The sequence below is a fragment of the Suncus etruscus genome, chromosome 7, assembly GCF_024139225.1.
Source record: "Suncus etruscus isolate mSunEtr1 chromosome 7, mSunEtr1.pri.cur, whole genome shotgun sequence".
NCBI lineage: Eukaryota > Metazoa > Chordata > Mammalia > Eulipotyphla > Soricidae > Suncus > Suncus etruscus.
Window position 1 is genome coordinate 85,767,451 of NC_064854.1, and position 14,644 is coordinate 85,782,094.

The following is a 14,644-nucleotide window of genomic DNA, read 5'->3' on the forward strand; positions in this document are numbered from 1 at the left end:
TTGATACCCTTCACCAAATCTTCGCTGCATGCTGAAACCTCTCTTCCCCAGGCTCCAGCCCCCTCTCCTTTTCAGAAGGTCCTGCACTTGGTCAATGACTTTTCAGGTTCCTTAAGTGGGTCTTTTCTGTCCAATACCTCCATATTAGAGTCAGTTAAGAATTTATATTATGTTTCCATAAAAATGCTCATTATTAGGGCCCAAATATTCTTGTCTGTAACATTGGTTTGTGGGAATTGAGCTCAGATTGGTCACAGGCAAGGCAAGCACCCTATATGTTGTACTATCCCTTGGATTTGGATTCCAAATACTTCCCTTTAAATGGCTGTGTTTTCATCTCAGTGGAAATTCCCATGTGATTTTTGAAGTGGGGGGAGAGATGGGGCAGTCTTAAAAATGAAATAAACACTTTATATCACCTCCAAAACCAGGGAGATCTAGGACTGTGAGCCTTGATGTCAGTGCAAGATAGTACCCATTCCTTTAAAATCTGTTACTTTTCCCTCAGAAAAGATTTTCTGCAGAAGAAATTAGTGAAGTAAAAACAGGTTTTATTTGAAGATTATGAGAAGGGAGAGATTATGAGAGAGAAAGATTCTCCAAAGGCAGAAAGAGTACCTGTACATTGTAGCTATTCTAAAAACTCTTCCTGCTTTTACTTTCCTCCTCTGACTTTTAATGAATTGTAAAAACTCACCCAAGGTTGATTAGAGACCCATATAGGTTTAATTAACATAAGTACTTTTTAGTCTAAATGCCATGAAGTGATCTGCCTGAGGTTTTTTTCCCTATAAACTTTATATAGTTTATCCAGATCTTTAATTCATTTTATTGACTTTTATGCATGATGTTAAAGAGAGGTCACAGTTCACTTTTTTTTGCATATGCCTAACCAATTTTCCCATGACCATTTGTTGACGAGGCCTTTCGTGTTTGCCACTTTATCAAGGATTAATTGATTGTATATATGGAGGTCATTCTCTAAATATTCCAGTCTATTTTATTGATGTGTGGGTCTTTTTTCAGACTAGTACCATGCTGTTTTAATGATTACTTATTTGTAGTAAAGATTAAAGTTGGGGAGAGTGATGCCTCCCACCCCGTTTTTCCTAAGGATTGCTTTAGCTATTCATGGGTGTTTATTACTCCAAACAAATTTTATGATTTTTTAATTTATTTTTTAAAAAATGTCATGGTATCCTTAGAGGGATTCATTAAATATGTACAATTCTTTCGAAAGTATTGCCATTTTATTTTTAAACTTTATTTATTGATGGCTTGGTTTTGAAGCCACTCTAGCGGCACTTAGGGGCTACTCCTGACTCTGCACTTAGAAATCACTCTTTGCAGGCTTGAAGGACTATATAGGATGCTGGGAATTGAACTGAGTTCGTCCACGGTTGGCTGCATGCAAGGCAAATGCCCTACCACTGTGCTTTTATCTGGCCCCTAAATATTGCCATTTTATTATGTTAATATTCCTAAGTTCTTTTATTTCTTAGAGCAATATTTTGAAATTATTTTTGTATGGGTCTTTTATCTATCTTTGATATCAGGCTGGTGTTAGCTCCATGGAAATTATTTGGGAGTCTTTTTGTTTAATTAATTTCCTCCAAAATTGAAAGAATGTCTTCTTGAAAGGTTGAAAGAATACATTAATTAATTCATCTGGGCCTGGGCTTTAGGTTTTAGAAGACTTTTGATTACTATTTTAATTTTCTCAATAGTGATACTTCTGTTGAGATATTCCAGATCATCTTTGTCCAATCTTAGAATATTATAGAAATCATTTCTTCCAGGTAACTTGTGTTGTGACAGAGTTTTTCAAAGGAATTTTATTACCCTCTGACTTTCTGTAGTGTCTGTAGTAATCTCACTTTTTTAATATATTTTTCATTTAAACACCTTGATTATATACATGATTGTGTTGTTTGGGTTTCAGTCATGTAAAGAACACCACCCATCACCAGTGCAACATTCCCATCACCAATGTCCCAAGTCTCCCTGCTCCCGACCCAACCCCCACCTGTACTCTAGACAGGCTTTCTATTTCCTTCATACATTCTCATTATTAGGATAGTTCGAAATGTAGTTGTTCTCTAAAAAAATGCATTTCTTTGTGGTGAGCTTCATGAGGTGAGCTGTAACTTTCAGCCCTTCTCTCTTTTGTGTCTGAAAATTGTTATTGTAAGAATGTCTTTCATTTTTCTTAAAACCCATAGATGAGTGAGACCATTCTGCATTTTTCTCTCTCTCTCTGACTTATTTTACTCAGCATAATAGATTCCATGTACATCCATGTATAGGAAAATTTCATGACTTCATCTCTCCTGACATCTGTGTAGTATACCATTGTGTATATGTACCACAGTTTCTTTAGCCATTTGTCTGTTGAAGGGTTCCTTGGTTGTTTCCAGAGTCTTGCTATGGTAAATAGTGCTGCAATGAATATAGGTGTAAGGAAGGGATTTTTGTATTATATTTTTGTGTTCCTAGGGTATATTCCTAGGAGTGGTATAGCTGGATAATAGGGGAGCTCTCCAGTTTTTGGAGAAATCTCCATATCGCTTACCATAAAAGTTAAACTATACAGCATTCCCACCAGCAGTGGATAAGAGTTCCTTTCTTGTCTTAAAGTAGGTCTTTTAGTTTTTATTTTAAGATTGGTTTTGAGTCTGTAAAGTTTTTGAGCTTTTGTTTGTCTCTGAAACCACATATTCTTCCTTCAAACCTGAAAGTGAGTTTTGCTGGGTGCAGAATTCTAGGCAAAGCATTTATCTCATTGAGTTTTGTCACTATGTCCCACCACTGCCTTCTGGCCTTGAGTGTTTCTTGTGACAGGTCTGTGGTAAATCTCAAGGATGTTTCTTTGAATGTAATTTCTTTTTTTGATCTTGCTGCATTCAGAATTCTGTTTCTATCTATGGGATTCGTCATTGTGACTATGATGTGTCGGGGTGTTTTTTCTGGGGTCTCTTTTAGTTGGTACTCTTCGGGCATGCAGGATTTGATGGCATGTATTCTTTAGCTCTGGTAGTTTCTCTTTAATTATGTTCTTGACCATTGATTATTCCTGGAGATTTTCTTCCTGGGACTCTGGGACTCCAATAATTCTTAAGTTGTTTCTGTTCAGCTTATCATAGATTTCTATTTTCATCTGTTCCCATTCTTTGAGTAATTTTTCCATTGTTTGATCATTTTCTTTAAGGCTTTTTTTCAGTCTCTTCTACTGTAAGGAGTTGTTATTCATCTCATCTTACAGTGTACTAATTTATCCTCAGCTGTTGTTAACCCGTTGGAAAGCATCCATGTTTTTCTTCAATTCATCTACTGAGTTCTTAAGACCTGTTATTTGACCTGAAATTTCAGTTTGGAGTTTTCTAATTTCTATCTTCATATTCTCTTGGTTCTTATTAGTGTTCTCTTCTATACTCTCTTTGACTTCTTTGAACATCTTCCATATTTCGACTCTAAACTCCTTATCTGAGAGACTGAATAGTCGGTTGGCCATGTTCTGGTCATCTGAGTTGCCATCTTCATTCTCTATGTCTAGCACTGGCCTGCGTTGTTTCCCCATTGTTACACTTGTATTGTGGGGTTTTCTACGTGTTTTGGTTGTATTCATTTGCTAAATGATGTGCGCGGCGAATTGGAGCGCCTATGCTCCTCTGGCTTTTCCCTTTCTGGGTGTTTAAACTCACCTCCAGGGAAGGCTAGCCATCTGCAGATGAGCCACACACAGGATGAAATCAGGCCGAGAATGCAACTCAGCACTGAAGATTGGCAGAATGGGGTGCTGGCATCTGACTTCCAGCAGAGTTCAGCGGCATCCCCTTTCTGGGCATTTAAACTTATATCCAGGGAAGGCTAGCTATCTGCAGATGAGCCACACACAGGATAAAATTTGGCAGAGAGTTTAGCACAGCACAGAAGACAGGCAGATAGAGGTGCTGGCATCTGAGTTCCAGCAGAGTTCAGCGGCTTCCCCTTTCTGGGCGTGTAAACTCACCTCCAGGTAAGGCTAGCCATCCGCAGATGAGCCACACACAGGATGAAATCAGGCCGAGAATGCAGCACAGCACAGAAGACAGGCAGATAGGGTTGCTGGCATCTGAGTTCCAGAAGAGTTCAGCCAGTAATATCACTTTTAATTTCTCACTTGGTTTACTAAGTTTCTCTCTTTCTTTTTTGTCTGATAGCTTATTTTTCTTGTTTATATATTCAAATAACTAACTGTTGTCTAATTAATCTTTCAGATTATTTTTAAATTTCTTTCTTTTTTTTTTTTTTTGGTTTTTGGGCCATACCCGGCGGGGCTCATGAGTTACTCTTGGCTGTCTGCTCAGAAATAGCTCCTGGCAGGCACGGGGGACCATATGGGACACCGGGATTTGAACCAACCACCTTTGGTCCTGGATCGTCTGCTTGCAAGGCAAACACCACTGTGCTATCTCTCCGGGCCCAATTTTTGGATTTCTAATGCATTATTTTATGTTATGAGCATCATGGTCTGAGAAGATAGTTCCTACAATTTCTATCCTCTTTATTTTATGAAAGAATTTTTTTTTTTTGGTTTTTGGGCCACACAAAGCTGTGCTCAGGGGTTACTCCTGGCTGTCTGGTCAGAAATAGCTCCTGGCAGGCACAGGGGACCATATCGGACACCGGGATTTGAACCAACCACCTTTGATCCTGGATCAGCTGCTTGCAAGGCAAATGCCGCTGTGCTATCTTTCCGGGCCCATGAAAGAATATTTTATGGCCCAGCATGTAGTCTATTATGGAGAATATCCATGTGCTTTGGATAAGTATTTGTATCCAGTTTTGGGGGTATAGAGTGCCCTATATATTTATATCTTCTAAGAAACTCTCATTCATTTCTTCCTTCAGAGCTATTATATTCTAGTTGGATGTTAGCCTGGTTGACCTATCAAGTAGTGAGAGGGCAGTCTTGAAATCTCCTACTATTATTGTGTTGTTATTTATATCCTTCTTCAAATAAATCAGCATTTTTTTAAAATTTTGTTGGACCCTCATTGGGTGTATATGTTTAGGAGTGTGATTTACTTCTGTTGTGCATATCATTGATTTTAAGAAATACACATCTCTGTTTCTTATAATATTTTAAGCTTCATGCCTGTGTTGGCTGATATTAGTATATCCACTCAAGCCTTTTAAGTGATATGTTTGCTTTAATTATTGTCTTCCAAAATTTGACTTTGAGTCTGTTTGCTCTGATTATTCAGGTGTGTTTCTTGCAAGCAGCAAAATGTTGGATTCAAAATTGTATTCCTTTTTTAAACTCTCTATTAACTACTGCACTTATTCCACTGACATTCAGAGAGATAATTGTCATGGTATTTGTGTCATGTTTTGTAGGTGTTTGATGTGTTTGTTGAGTCTGTCTTGGCTTCAAGTAGACTCTTCAGCTCTTCTTTTAAGGATGGCTTCAATTCTGGAAAGTTTATGAGCTATAGTTTATCAGTGAATTTGTATTTTATTTCTTCAATACTGAATAAAGTCTGGCTGAATGAAGTTCCCTTGGTGAAGCATTCATTTTGTTGATTTTATTCACTATTATTGAATCTAAACCCTCCAGTTCCAATCCCAAACACTAGTGAGATGGGTCTGAAATCAGAAGGCAGACTGCAAAATAATAAAACACGTGCACCCAAATAGAGAGAAAAGACTTTTGAAAATCCCCCAGATTACCCTCACTCCAATCCACAGACCACCAGTTCAAGTGGCCAGCTCCACAAAGATCCGGAAATGAAAGGACTCTTTCCTTGCTATCCAAGCTTATTTTGTTTGTTTATTTGTTTTGTTTTGGTCACACCTGGATGTGCTCAAGGGTTACTCCTGGCTCTCTACTCAGAAATCGCTCCTGGCAGGCACAGGGGACCATATGGGATTGAACCACTGTCCATCCTGGATCTGCTGCATGCAAGGCAAACACCTTACTGATGTGCTATCTCTATGGCCCCAAGCTTTTTGTATGAGGAAAAATGTCACACCTGGAAGGTGGGACCACTCAATTTCACTACCATTCAGAGAGGATGCATTCAAACAATTACATCCAGTTAGAAACATGTTGATTGATGTAGAAACAGACAAATCCGGTAATCCAATATCTCCCCCTATTTTACATTATGGAAAGAGTGCATAAATAAGAGGTAACATAAGTAAATATGCTTCCAAGAAAAAGGGCTACTAAGGGGCAAAAATAATAACACACTAAACAATTCTGATGACCCAAGTAACATAACCACTCCAATAGCACTATCTTAACTAAATTCTAAACAATTATTACTATCTAATCTAAATAAAAATAAGCTATGATTACTTAGTAAAATATACAATAAAAATTTACATGTTAAAATTACACTTAAACAATAATACAAAGAAAACATACATATCTCTTCTAAATGGGGGGATCGAACCGCAGTCCTTCCTTGGCTCGCACTTGCAAGGCAGGCACCTTACCTTTAGCACCACCTTACCAGCCCCAAGCTAACTGCAGTCTTGTGTGGTTCTTATACAAATGCCATGGGTAAGACAGATCCACACTACCTGATGAAATTGCACAGCAGAGATATACTTAAAAGGGCTGATTAGTGGTCAGAATTTATAAATTATATAGATTATGTGCTGAAAAAAGTTTGCACACAGAGGGAATTGCACACAGCAATTCATTTAAAAGCTGAGAGAAGGAAGGAAGAAAGGCAGGAAGGAAGTCAGGAAGGAAGGAAGGAAGGAAGGAAGGAAGGAAGGAAGGAAGGAAGGAAGGAAGGAAGGAAGGAAGGAAGGAAGAAAGGAAGGCAGGAAGGAAGGAAGGCAGGAAGGAAGGAAGGCAGGAAGGAATGAAGGAAGGAAGGCAGGAAGGAAGGAAGGAAGGAAGGAAGGAAGGAAGGAAGGAAGGAAGGAAGGAAGGAAGGAAGGAAGGAAGAAAGGAAGGCAGGAAGGAAGGAAGGCAGGAAGGAAGGAAGGCAGGAAGGAATGAAGGAAGGAAGGCAGGAAGGAAGGAAGGAAGGAAGGAAGGAAGGAAGGAAGGAAGGAAGGAAGGAAGGAAGGAAGGAAGGAAGGAAGGAAAATGATCAAAACAAGCAATGAGGACAAGGAGAAAGTAGGAGATGGTGTGCGGGAAAGCTGAACAGATTAGGCAGATGGCTGAAGGCTGGTATTTTTGCTCATTATTTTGTATTTCTAACTGCATTTCCAGAATATAGAAACTCTAATATTTTTTTCCTGAAAAATATTTTTTTCATTTTTACCAAAATGGTCTTACAGCACAAAAGTGATAGGCAGCAGTGCTGGTAAGAGACGAATAAACACAGCAGACTGTCTGAAGCTCTAAGGTCACCCAAGCAATGACCTCACATGGAATTTATTCAATACTTTCTCACTCACCACCAGGGACATAAACACATGAGCCATTGTTTCAGTGACAGACTTAGAACAGTTAGTGGGAATATCAACATACAACAGGAACCTGAAGAGTAGAGACTAAACGTACCCTTAAAGTACAGAGTAAAACAGTGGCAGTTTACTATTATTGCCCATTTTGCCCTCTATTTCTAAATGATCCTAAACTACTTTATACTAAATTTCCTTATATTATTTCGTAGGTGCACTTTTGCAATCCTTTATATTCTAATATCTAAACTGCTTCACCCAAGGACTATTCCAACCTTGGCGCTTTTCTTAGAACAGTTTCCATATGGTTTGATAAAATAAATCCTTAATCTCATTTTAAATTTTCTTGCATGATCTCATATTGAATTATTGCTTCATTTTAGTAAGTACATAACTAAACGTATAGCTCAGATATATCCATAATGCTCTATTTATCTGTTGGTGGCCACACCCAGCTATGCTCAGGAGTTACTGATGTCTTTGCTCATTCGACTTACTCCTAGTGGTGCTCACAGGAACTCACATGGGTACTAGGGATTGAACCAGACCCACATGTGCACAGCAAGTGTCTTCTTATCCACTGTAACTTCTGTGGTGTCTGTTCTTACACCATGATACTATTTTAAAGATTCTAACAGGCAGGATGGACAGAAATAACATAGTATGTAAGGTTCTTGCCTCGCAGCCAGGCTGTCTGGATTCGTACCCTGACACCCTAAATAGTCCCCCAGGAGTAATTTCTAAGTGCAGAAGAAAGAGTAACCCCTGAGCATTGGCAGTGTGTAAACCAAAAACAAAAAATTCTAATTGTGTGTAGTGGTCAGATATGAGATGGTGAAAACAGGCTATGGAACCTGAGAGAAGAGAAATAGACTGATTAATGGGTGACATGTGATGCTACCAAAGATGTGAGCTTCAAGGAAGGTGATATAAATGACAGCCAGCTATAGAAGCTCTGATGATTTGCACTATTCAGACTTTAACAGCTGTACTGCGGGAGACATGGACTCTATTTTAGCCCTCTGAGATGGAAAATAGTGAGTAGAAATGCCAGGAAAGAAATTCTCCAGCAGGCCTACAAAGTTGCAACCTTCCATTGGGTCCGCCCTTCTCCCATCCCTGACCCTTCTAGGCCCCACCTCTTTGGGCACCACCCTTTATTTTAACCTTGTCTCTTCCCATATTTTTGCCGCTTTCCATTGCCCCACCCCGCACCAGCCCTTCCCATACACCCTGCTTGGGACTCCACGGTTTTACCTTCTGCCATCAGATCAATCCTCTGCTGGAAAGAAGTTCTATTAAAGACAGCTATATTCTGCAGTTTCTTACATATGATGGACTACACTTGACATTGATTAACATAAATGTCAAGTGGGTCATGGGGGTGTGCTGAAGTCTTCAGATTTCTGTTTCCTAAACAGATGAAGAGGGCACACAAGCAAATTCAGTATAATTCCAGCAAGGAGGCACTGAAGAATATAGATGGATTTGCTCATGCTCTTAAAATAGTCACAGAGCAGCTACTTACAGGATTTGGTCACATTATTTTAAATAATCGGCAGCTAAAGGACTTTGCTGGACTTTAGTAGACATTGGTATAAAAATTATCCCTTAATTTTTCTATAAAACTAAGAATAAAGGAATATAAGAAAGGCTGGGGGCCAAAGCCAAGTGGTTTTGGATGCATTGGCAAGGAAATAAATAAGGACAGAACTAAATATCTAAGCCAAAGCCAATGATAATAGAATCAAGGGACCTAAGATACAAAGCCACCCACAGAATGAGAGAAACTATTCACAGACAAGGGGCTAATGTCTAAAATATACAAGTTACTGACAGAACTTAATAAGAAAAAAACCATATTGGGGCCGGGCGGTGGCGCTGGAGGTAAGGTGCCTGCCTTGCCTGCGCTAGCCTAGGACGGACCGCAGTTCGATCCCCCGGCGTCCCATATGGTCCCCCAAGAAGCCAGGAGCAACTTCTGAGCGCGTAGCCAGGAGTAACCCCTGAGCGTCACAGGGTGTGGCCCAAAAACCAAAAAAAAAAAAAAAAAGAAAAAAACCATATAGCCCCACCATAAAATGGGGAGAAGAAATGAACAGATACTTCCTCAAAGAAGAAATGCAAATAGCCAAAAGACACATGAAAAAAAATGTTCCACATCACTAATCATCAGGGAGATGCAAATCAAAACAATGAGGTACCATCTCACAGCACAGAGACTGGCACACATCACAAAGAGCATGAACATTCAGTGCTGGTGGGGATGTAATGACAAAGGTACTCTGATTTACTGCTGCTGAGAATGCCTTCTAGTTCCAGAGTTTATGGAAAACAATATGGAAATTCCTCCAAAAACTGTAAATTGAGCTCCCACATGACCTACCTGTACCTCCGAGGAACACAAAAATACAATTCAAAAATACCTTCCTCACCTCTATATTCATTGCAGCACTATTTACAATAGCCAGACTCTAGAAACAACCAAGATGCCCTTCAACAGATGAATGGCTAAAGAAACTGTGGTACATATACACAATGGAATATTATGCAGCTGTCAGGAGAGATGAAGTCATGAAATTTTCCTATATATGGATGTACATGGAATCTATTATATTGAATGAAATAAGTCAGAGGGAGAGAGATAGAAACAGAATAGTCTCACTCATCTATTGGTTTTAAGAAAAATTAAAGACATTGTAATAAGGCCCAGAGAAAATAGAGTTAATGGCTGGGAAGGGTCGGAAGAACTGACTCACAATTTGAAGCTCACTACAAAGAGTAGTGAATGCTGTTAGGGAAATAACTACACTAACAACTAACATGATAGTGTTAAATAATGAGAGAAATAGAATGTCTATTTCGAATACAGGCAGGAGTGGGGGAGGAGGGGGCATTGATGGTGGAAATGTTGTAATGGTGAATGGGGGTATTCTGTTTATGACTGAAACCCAACTACAAACATGCTTGTAATCATGGTGCTTAAGTAAAAATTTTATAAACACACACACACACACACACACACACAATTTAAACTTAAAGGGGCCTGTTATACTGGCAGGCCAAGTGGCAAAATTTGTTAGTATAGGATTTACTCTGTTTCCATTGGTGGAGGGAGGTTGGCACTGGTGGTGTGAAGGGCCCTTGACTCATTGTATATATGAAATTCAAATACGAAAGACTATGTAGATCACAATTATTTCAATAAAATAAAATAAATAAATCTCATGAAAACCTCTAAAACTAAAATTTTAAAAGAAACAAAAAATCTATACTATATTCTTCTATTCCTTTGACCAATTATATCCTGAAAGTAGATACTAGAAAGTAGAATTCTGGGAAACTAGTTTATACAATTTAAATGTGAATCTATCTTAATTAAGTCATTGAAAATGATTCTATCAAATTATACTTATAGCAGCACTAAGTATGCTATTTTCTTAATCCTTCTCAATATTGTATATTACTCAAATTTTAATTTCACCATCTTACGACAGGCAAAATATTGATCTTTTAACTTTAATTTCTAGGATTAATAACAAAATAGAATTTGTTCACATTTAACAGCAACTTTTAAGTATTTTATACATTTCCTACAATTGGTCTTGCCTTAATTTTATGTTGTGGAGTTCCTATTTCCCTTGGTAATTTTCAGAAATTATTAAAATTCAAACTACTTTTACACATTTATATACATTTTTCTTTTTTATTCTAACATTATGAATTTCATATTAGAAAATTTAATGTGTAAAATTGATTTTTCTTTTAATTTAATTTCTCTCATTTCATTTACATTTCTTCATGTCTCTGTAGCACATGTAGAAATATTTTCTCAAGCCCAGGACATTTAATTCCTCCCTGTTGTCGTTTTTGCCAGATCTCTGATTATATCTAGCTTTGCTTACCCTGGGTTTATTGTTCATAAGAAGCCAAGGCAGATACCTGCCTTTGCCCCTGCCCACTCTCCTGTGAATGTTCCTGTCTTGGTTGAAAGAACAAGCCTATGCTGACTATTGAACCTCATTGGGCCCTACCTCCAGGAAAGCACAGCTCAGTCTGGTTTTGTGTCTAGTGCCTCCATTCTTCCTCCCATATTCCTGCTTCTCAGGTGCCACTGAGACCCTGTAAGGCCCTGTTAGTCCTAGGAGGGTGCTCTGCTAGAAAAAATTCTTTCACCAGAACATGCTGTGCAAAGTGGGGGGCAGCAATTGCAGGTGCTGGCATGGAACAGCTTCACTCTTTCCAAGGAAACATCAGAAGAAGGATAAAAGAGAGACATGGTGGGAACAGAGGTAATGTCTCGGCCCAGAGAGAGTGCAAGTGGCCTTTGAATCTATTCTATCAATTTCCTGGTAACCTGATTTATTTGCTCTATGCCTGTCTCCTCTGCATTTCCTCTATAAACACCATCACAAATCAGTCCCATGAAAGTTGTATTGGAAAAGCAATATGTGTGATTGAGATATTATTAACCACAAAGCATGTCCTGGTCCCAGAGCTGTTAGATTCTGATTGATAAAATTTAATATTTGGAGGGAGAAAAAAATGGACTATTTTTCCAAGTCATTTATTTGTGGTGTGGATGCAGTTCCTTTTATCTTCTCTGTTGTGCTGTGGTAGGATGACTGGATGCTCATAAGTTACACAGTGCAATATCCAGATGTCCAGATGATTTTTTGGTGCTGCTGCTGCTTCTGAGTGGGTAAGAGGAAAGATAGTTGAGGTTTTGGAGGAAGTGTCAAAGCTTAGCAATAAAATAAGAATTTCATTGAACAGAAACTAATGAAATCACACAATTTATTTCTCTCTCACTCTTGGAATGCAGGTAACTCTTGCTTCCTCCAGTCACCAAGATTCCTGGGTAGGGCTGGCACAGGAATGCTTTGGTTCTGTGTGAAGAATCGCAAGATTCCTCAAATATCACTAAAAGTGGAGCTGTAATGGAGAGAATGCTGTTCAGAACTGACTCCCTCCCCCCCATTCTCCTGGAAATCCAACTGAGCTCCATGCCTAATGCCTAATGCATGCTCCTGCAGCTAATTCCTTTGAGACCACCCCCCCCCAGGGAAAAATCCTCCTGATCATCTGGGTGTGGTTTCACAGCCCTGGACACTGGACAATTGGGAAAACTATAGAGGGGGCCAGGTTAGGTGTCCAATGGGGGGACTCACAGGTGCCTACAGAAAAAAGAAATGCAGGGGTCATTTCCCAAGGAAGGGGGCATGAGGTGAGTCTCTTTCAACCCCATTTCCCTTACTGCTTCTCCATCTTTGCCCATCACCAGGATGAAGGCAAGTACCATAACCAATCTGGTGTGATGTTCCTATGTGGGATTTGGTGGTTTTGAACTTTTCAATGAAATCTCACTTGGTCTCCACATACAGGAGACTTTTATATAAGGTGTTGGAAGCTCCCTTCAGAGAAATTTTCCTGGGTTCTAAGAGTAAAGACAATGAAAAGTGTCCACATGAGCCCTGAGGACCAATAGCATGCATAGGGTTTAGGCTTCAAGTCACTGGAGATAAGGCTAGCATTAAACCCAGAGTTTCTGTTTGAGAATGGAAGCTCTGGTTATTGGCTGCTGCATCATCATTATGTACTTCTCTGGAGTCTCTGACTGGGCTTGTGTAAGTTATAGAGATGAACCAGAGTCAGACATATTATCCCAAATGATACCACAGGATTTCAATGGTTTGCCTTCACACAAGGACTGGGATTATCTCCATTATTAATGATAATCTCTGTGATGGATGTGAGCTTCCATGGATGTGGAGTTCCATGGGGGTCCATGATGGAAGTGAGGATTCATGAGGAATGAGAGGATCTGTGATAAATGTGTAATGAATGTGATGTTGCATAATGTACTTAAGACTGATGAATATGAAGTTCTATGATAGATGTGAGGCTCCATGATGGAAGTGGGACTCTATGTGGAGGTGGGATCCTATGATGGACATTAGGGTCTATGATGGATGTGGGCTCCATAATGGACGTTTCTTTATGCTTGATCTCAGTCTGAGAGAGCGCAGAGGAATATGAATCTTCATGCTTGATCACAGTCTGAGAGCAGAGGAAAATAGATGGTACTCTCTCTGCAGCTGGACATATGCTTGCTGTGATTAAGTGAGAGAGAAGGGAGGAAGGAAGGCAGTGACTTGTGATCATGTGGGTAAAATGATCCAATTAAATACTAGCTCATCCTGACACATGGAAACCATTTAGTAACTTTAAGATTATTTAAAACCTCTTATTTTTATCCTCTCCTTATCCAAGGAAATAGCATCACCTGTTTTTTTTTTTTACCTCTCTCCAGATATTGAAGACTTTGAAAGCAAGACTCGCAGCACAGTGTTTGTCCGTGAAGGGCAGGGTGTGGTGCTGTTCTGTGGGCTTCCACCACACTTTGGAGGTATGTGGGAACAGGGTGTCCTGAAGAATGAACACTTGGGTCATTTGGACAGGAGGTGACAGTCATGGAGCTTTCCTACTTCCCATGGCCTGGGTGCTTTTATCAATAGGTGCTTCTTGCAATTGTGCTCTGCCCCAGGTGCTCAGGAGAATCAGAAAGAATGTTTGGGTGCCTCCCTGGACTACCTTGGCTTGTCTGTGGAGCAGTAGCCTTGACCACCTCTTGCCCTGCAGGAAATGAAAAGCTGGGTTGTCTCTGGTCCTTCTGCTTTATGGTCCCATAAAGGTCTGCACTGTAACCCAGAGGGTGCTGGGTTCTTGACCACTCAGTACCAAGGAGCAATTCCCAGACTTAGGTAAATGGATCCTAAGTTGGTAGAAAAGGTCACTCTGAACGTTATTCTTTTTGGTCACTGAGACATATGCCACACAGCCCTAGAAGGACAAACAGCCCTGTCTGTGTGTGCAGAGTTCATGCCTTTTGATCAGTAGATGCTGCTTTGTGTCTCTGGGCTCTGGGACTCCACCAACTCTGCCAGATTTGAGGTTATAGGTGGGCAGTCACATGGGCCCCATTATCAGAAAAGAGTGAAAGCATCAATGGGTTCATCCCAGCCAGCCAACTCATGTCACCAAAACCTCATAGACCCTCTGTCAGGTACTCAGCTCAAAACTGATCTCATTTCCAGCCTTTGAGAAATCCTTACAGTTCTTCCCTATGGAGATGGTGCTGAGTATTGTTGAGCTGGGCTGGGCAGATACTTCTCCCACCATATCCTGCGATTCTTTCAGAAATCCTTACAGTTCTTCCCTATGCCGATGA

General features: G+C 39.8%; 1 protein-coding gene across 1 annotated transcript in view; it reads left to right on the forward strand.

Moving 5' to 3' along the window:
* Positions 1–14,644, forward strand: part of CNTN6 (contactin 6) — a 254,912-nt gene that overhangs the window by 106,946 nt on the left and 133,322 nt on the right. Inside the window, exon 5 of the mRNA XM_049776825.1 lies at positions 13,727–13,822. Within this exon, the coding sequence (XP_049632782.1) occupies positions 13,727–13,822 (96 nt within the window). The remainder of the gene's footprint in view (positions 1–13,726; positions 13,823–14,644) is intronic.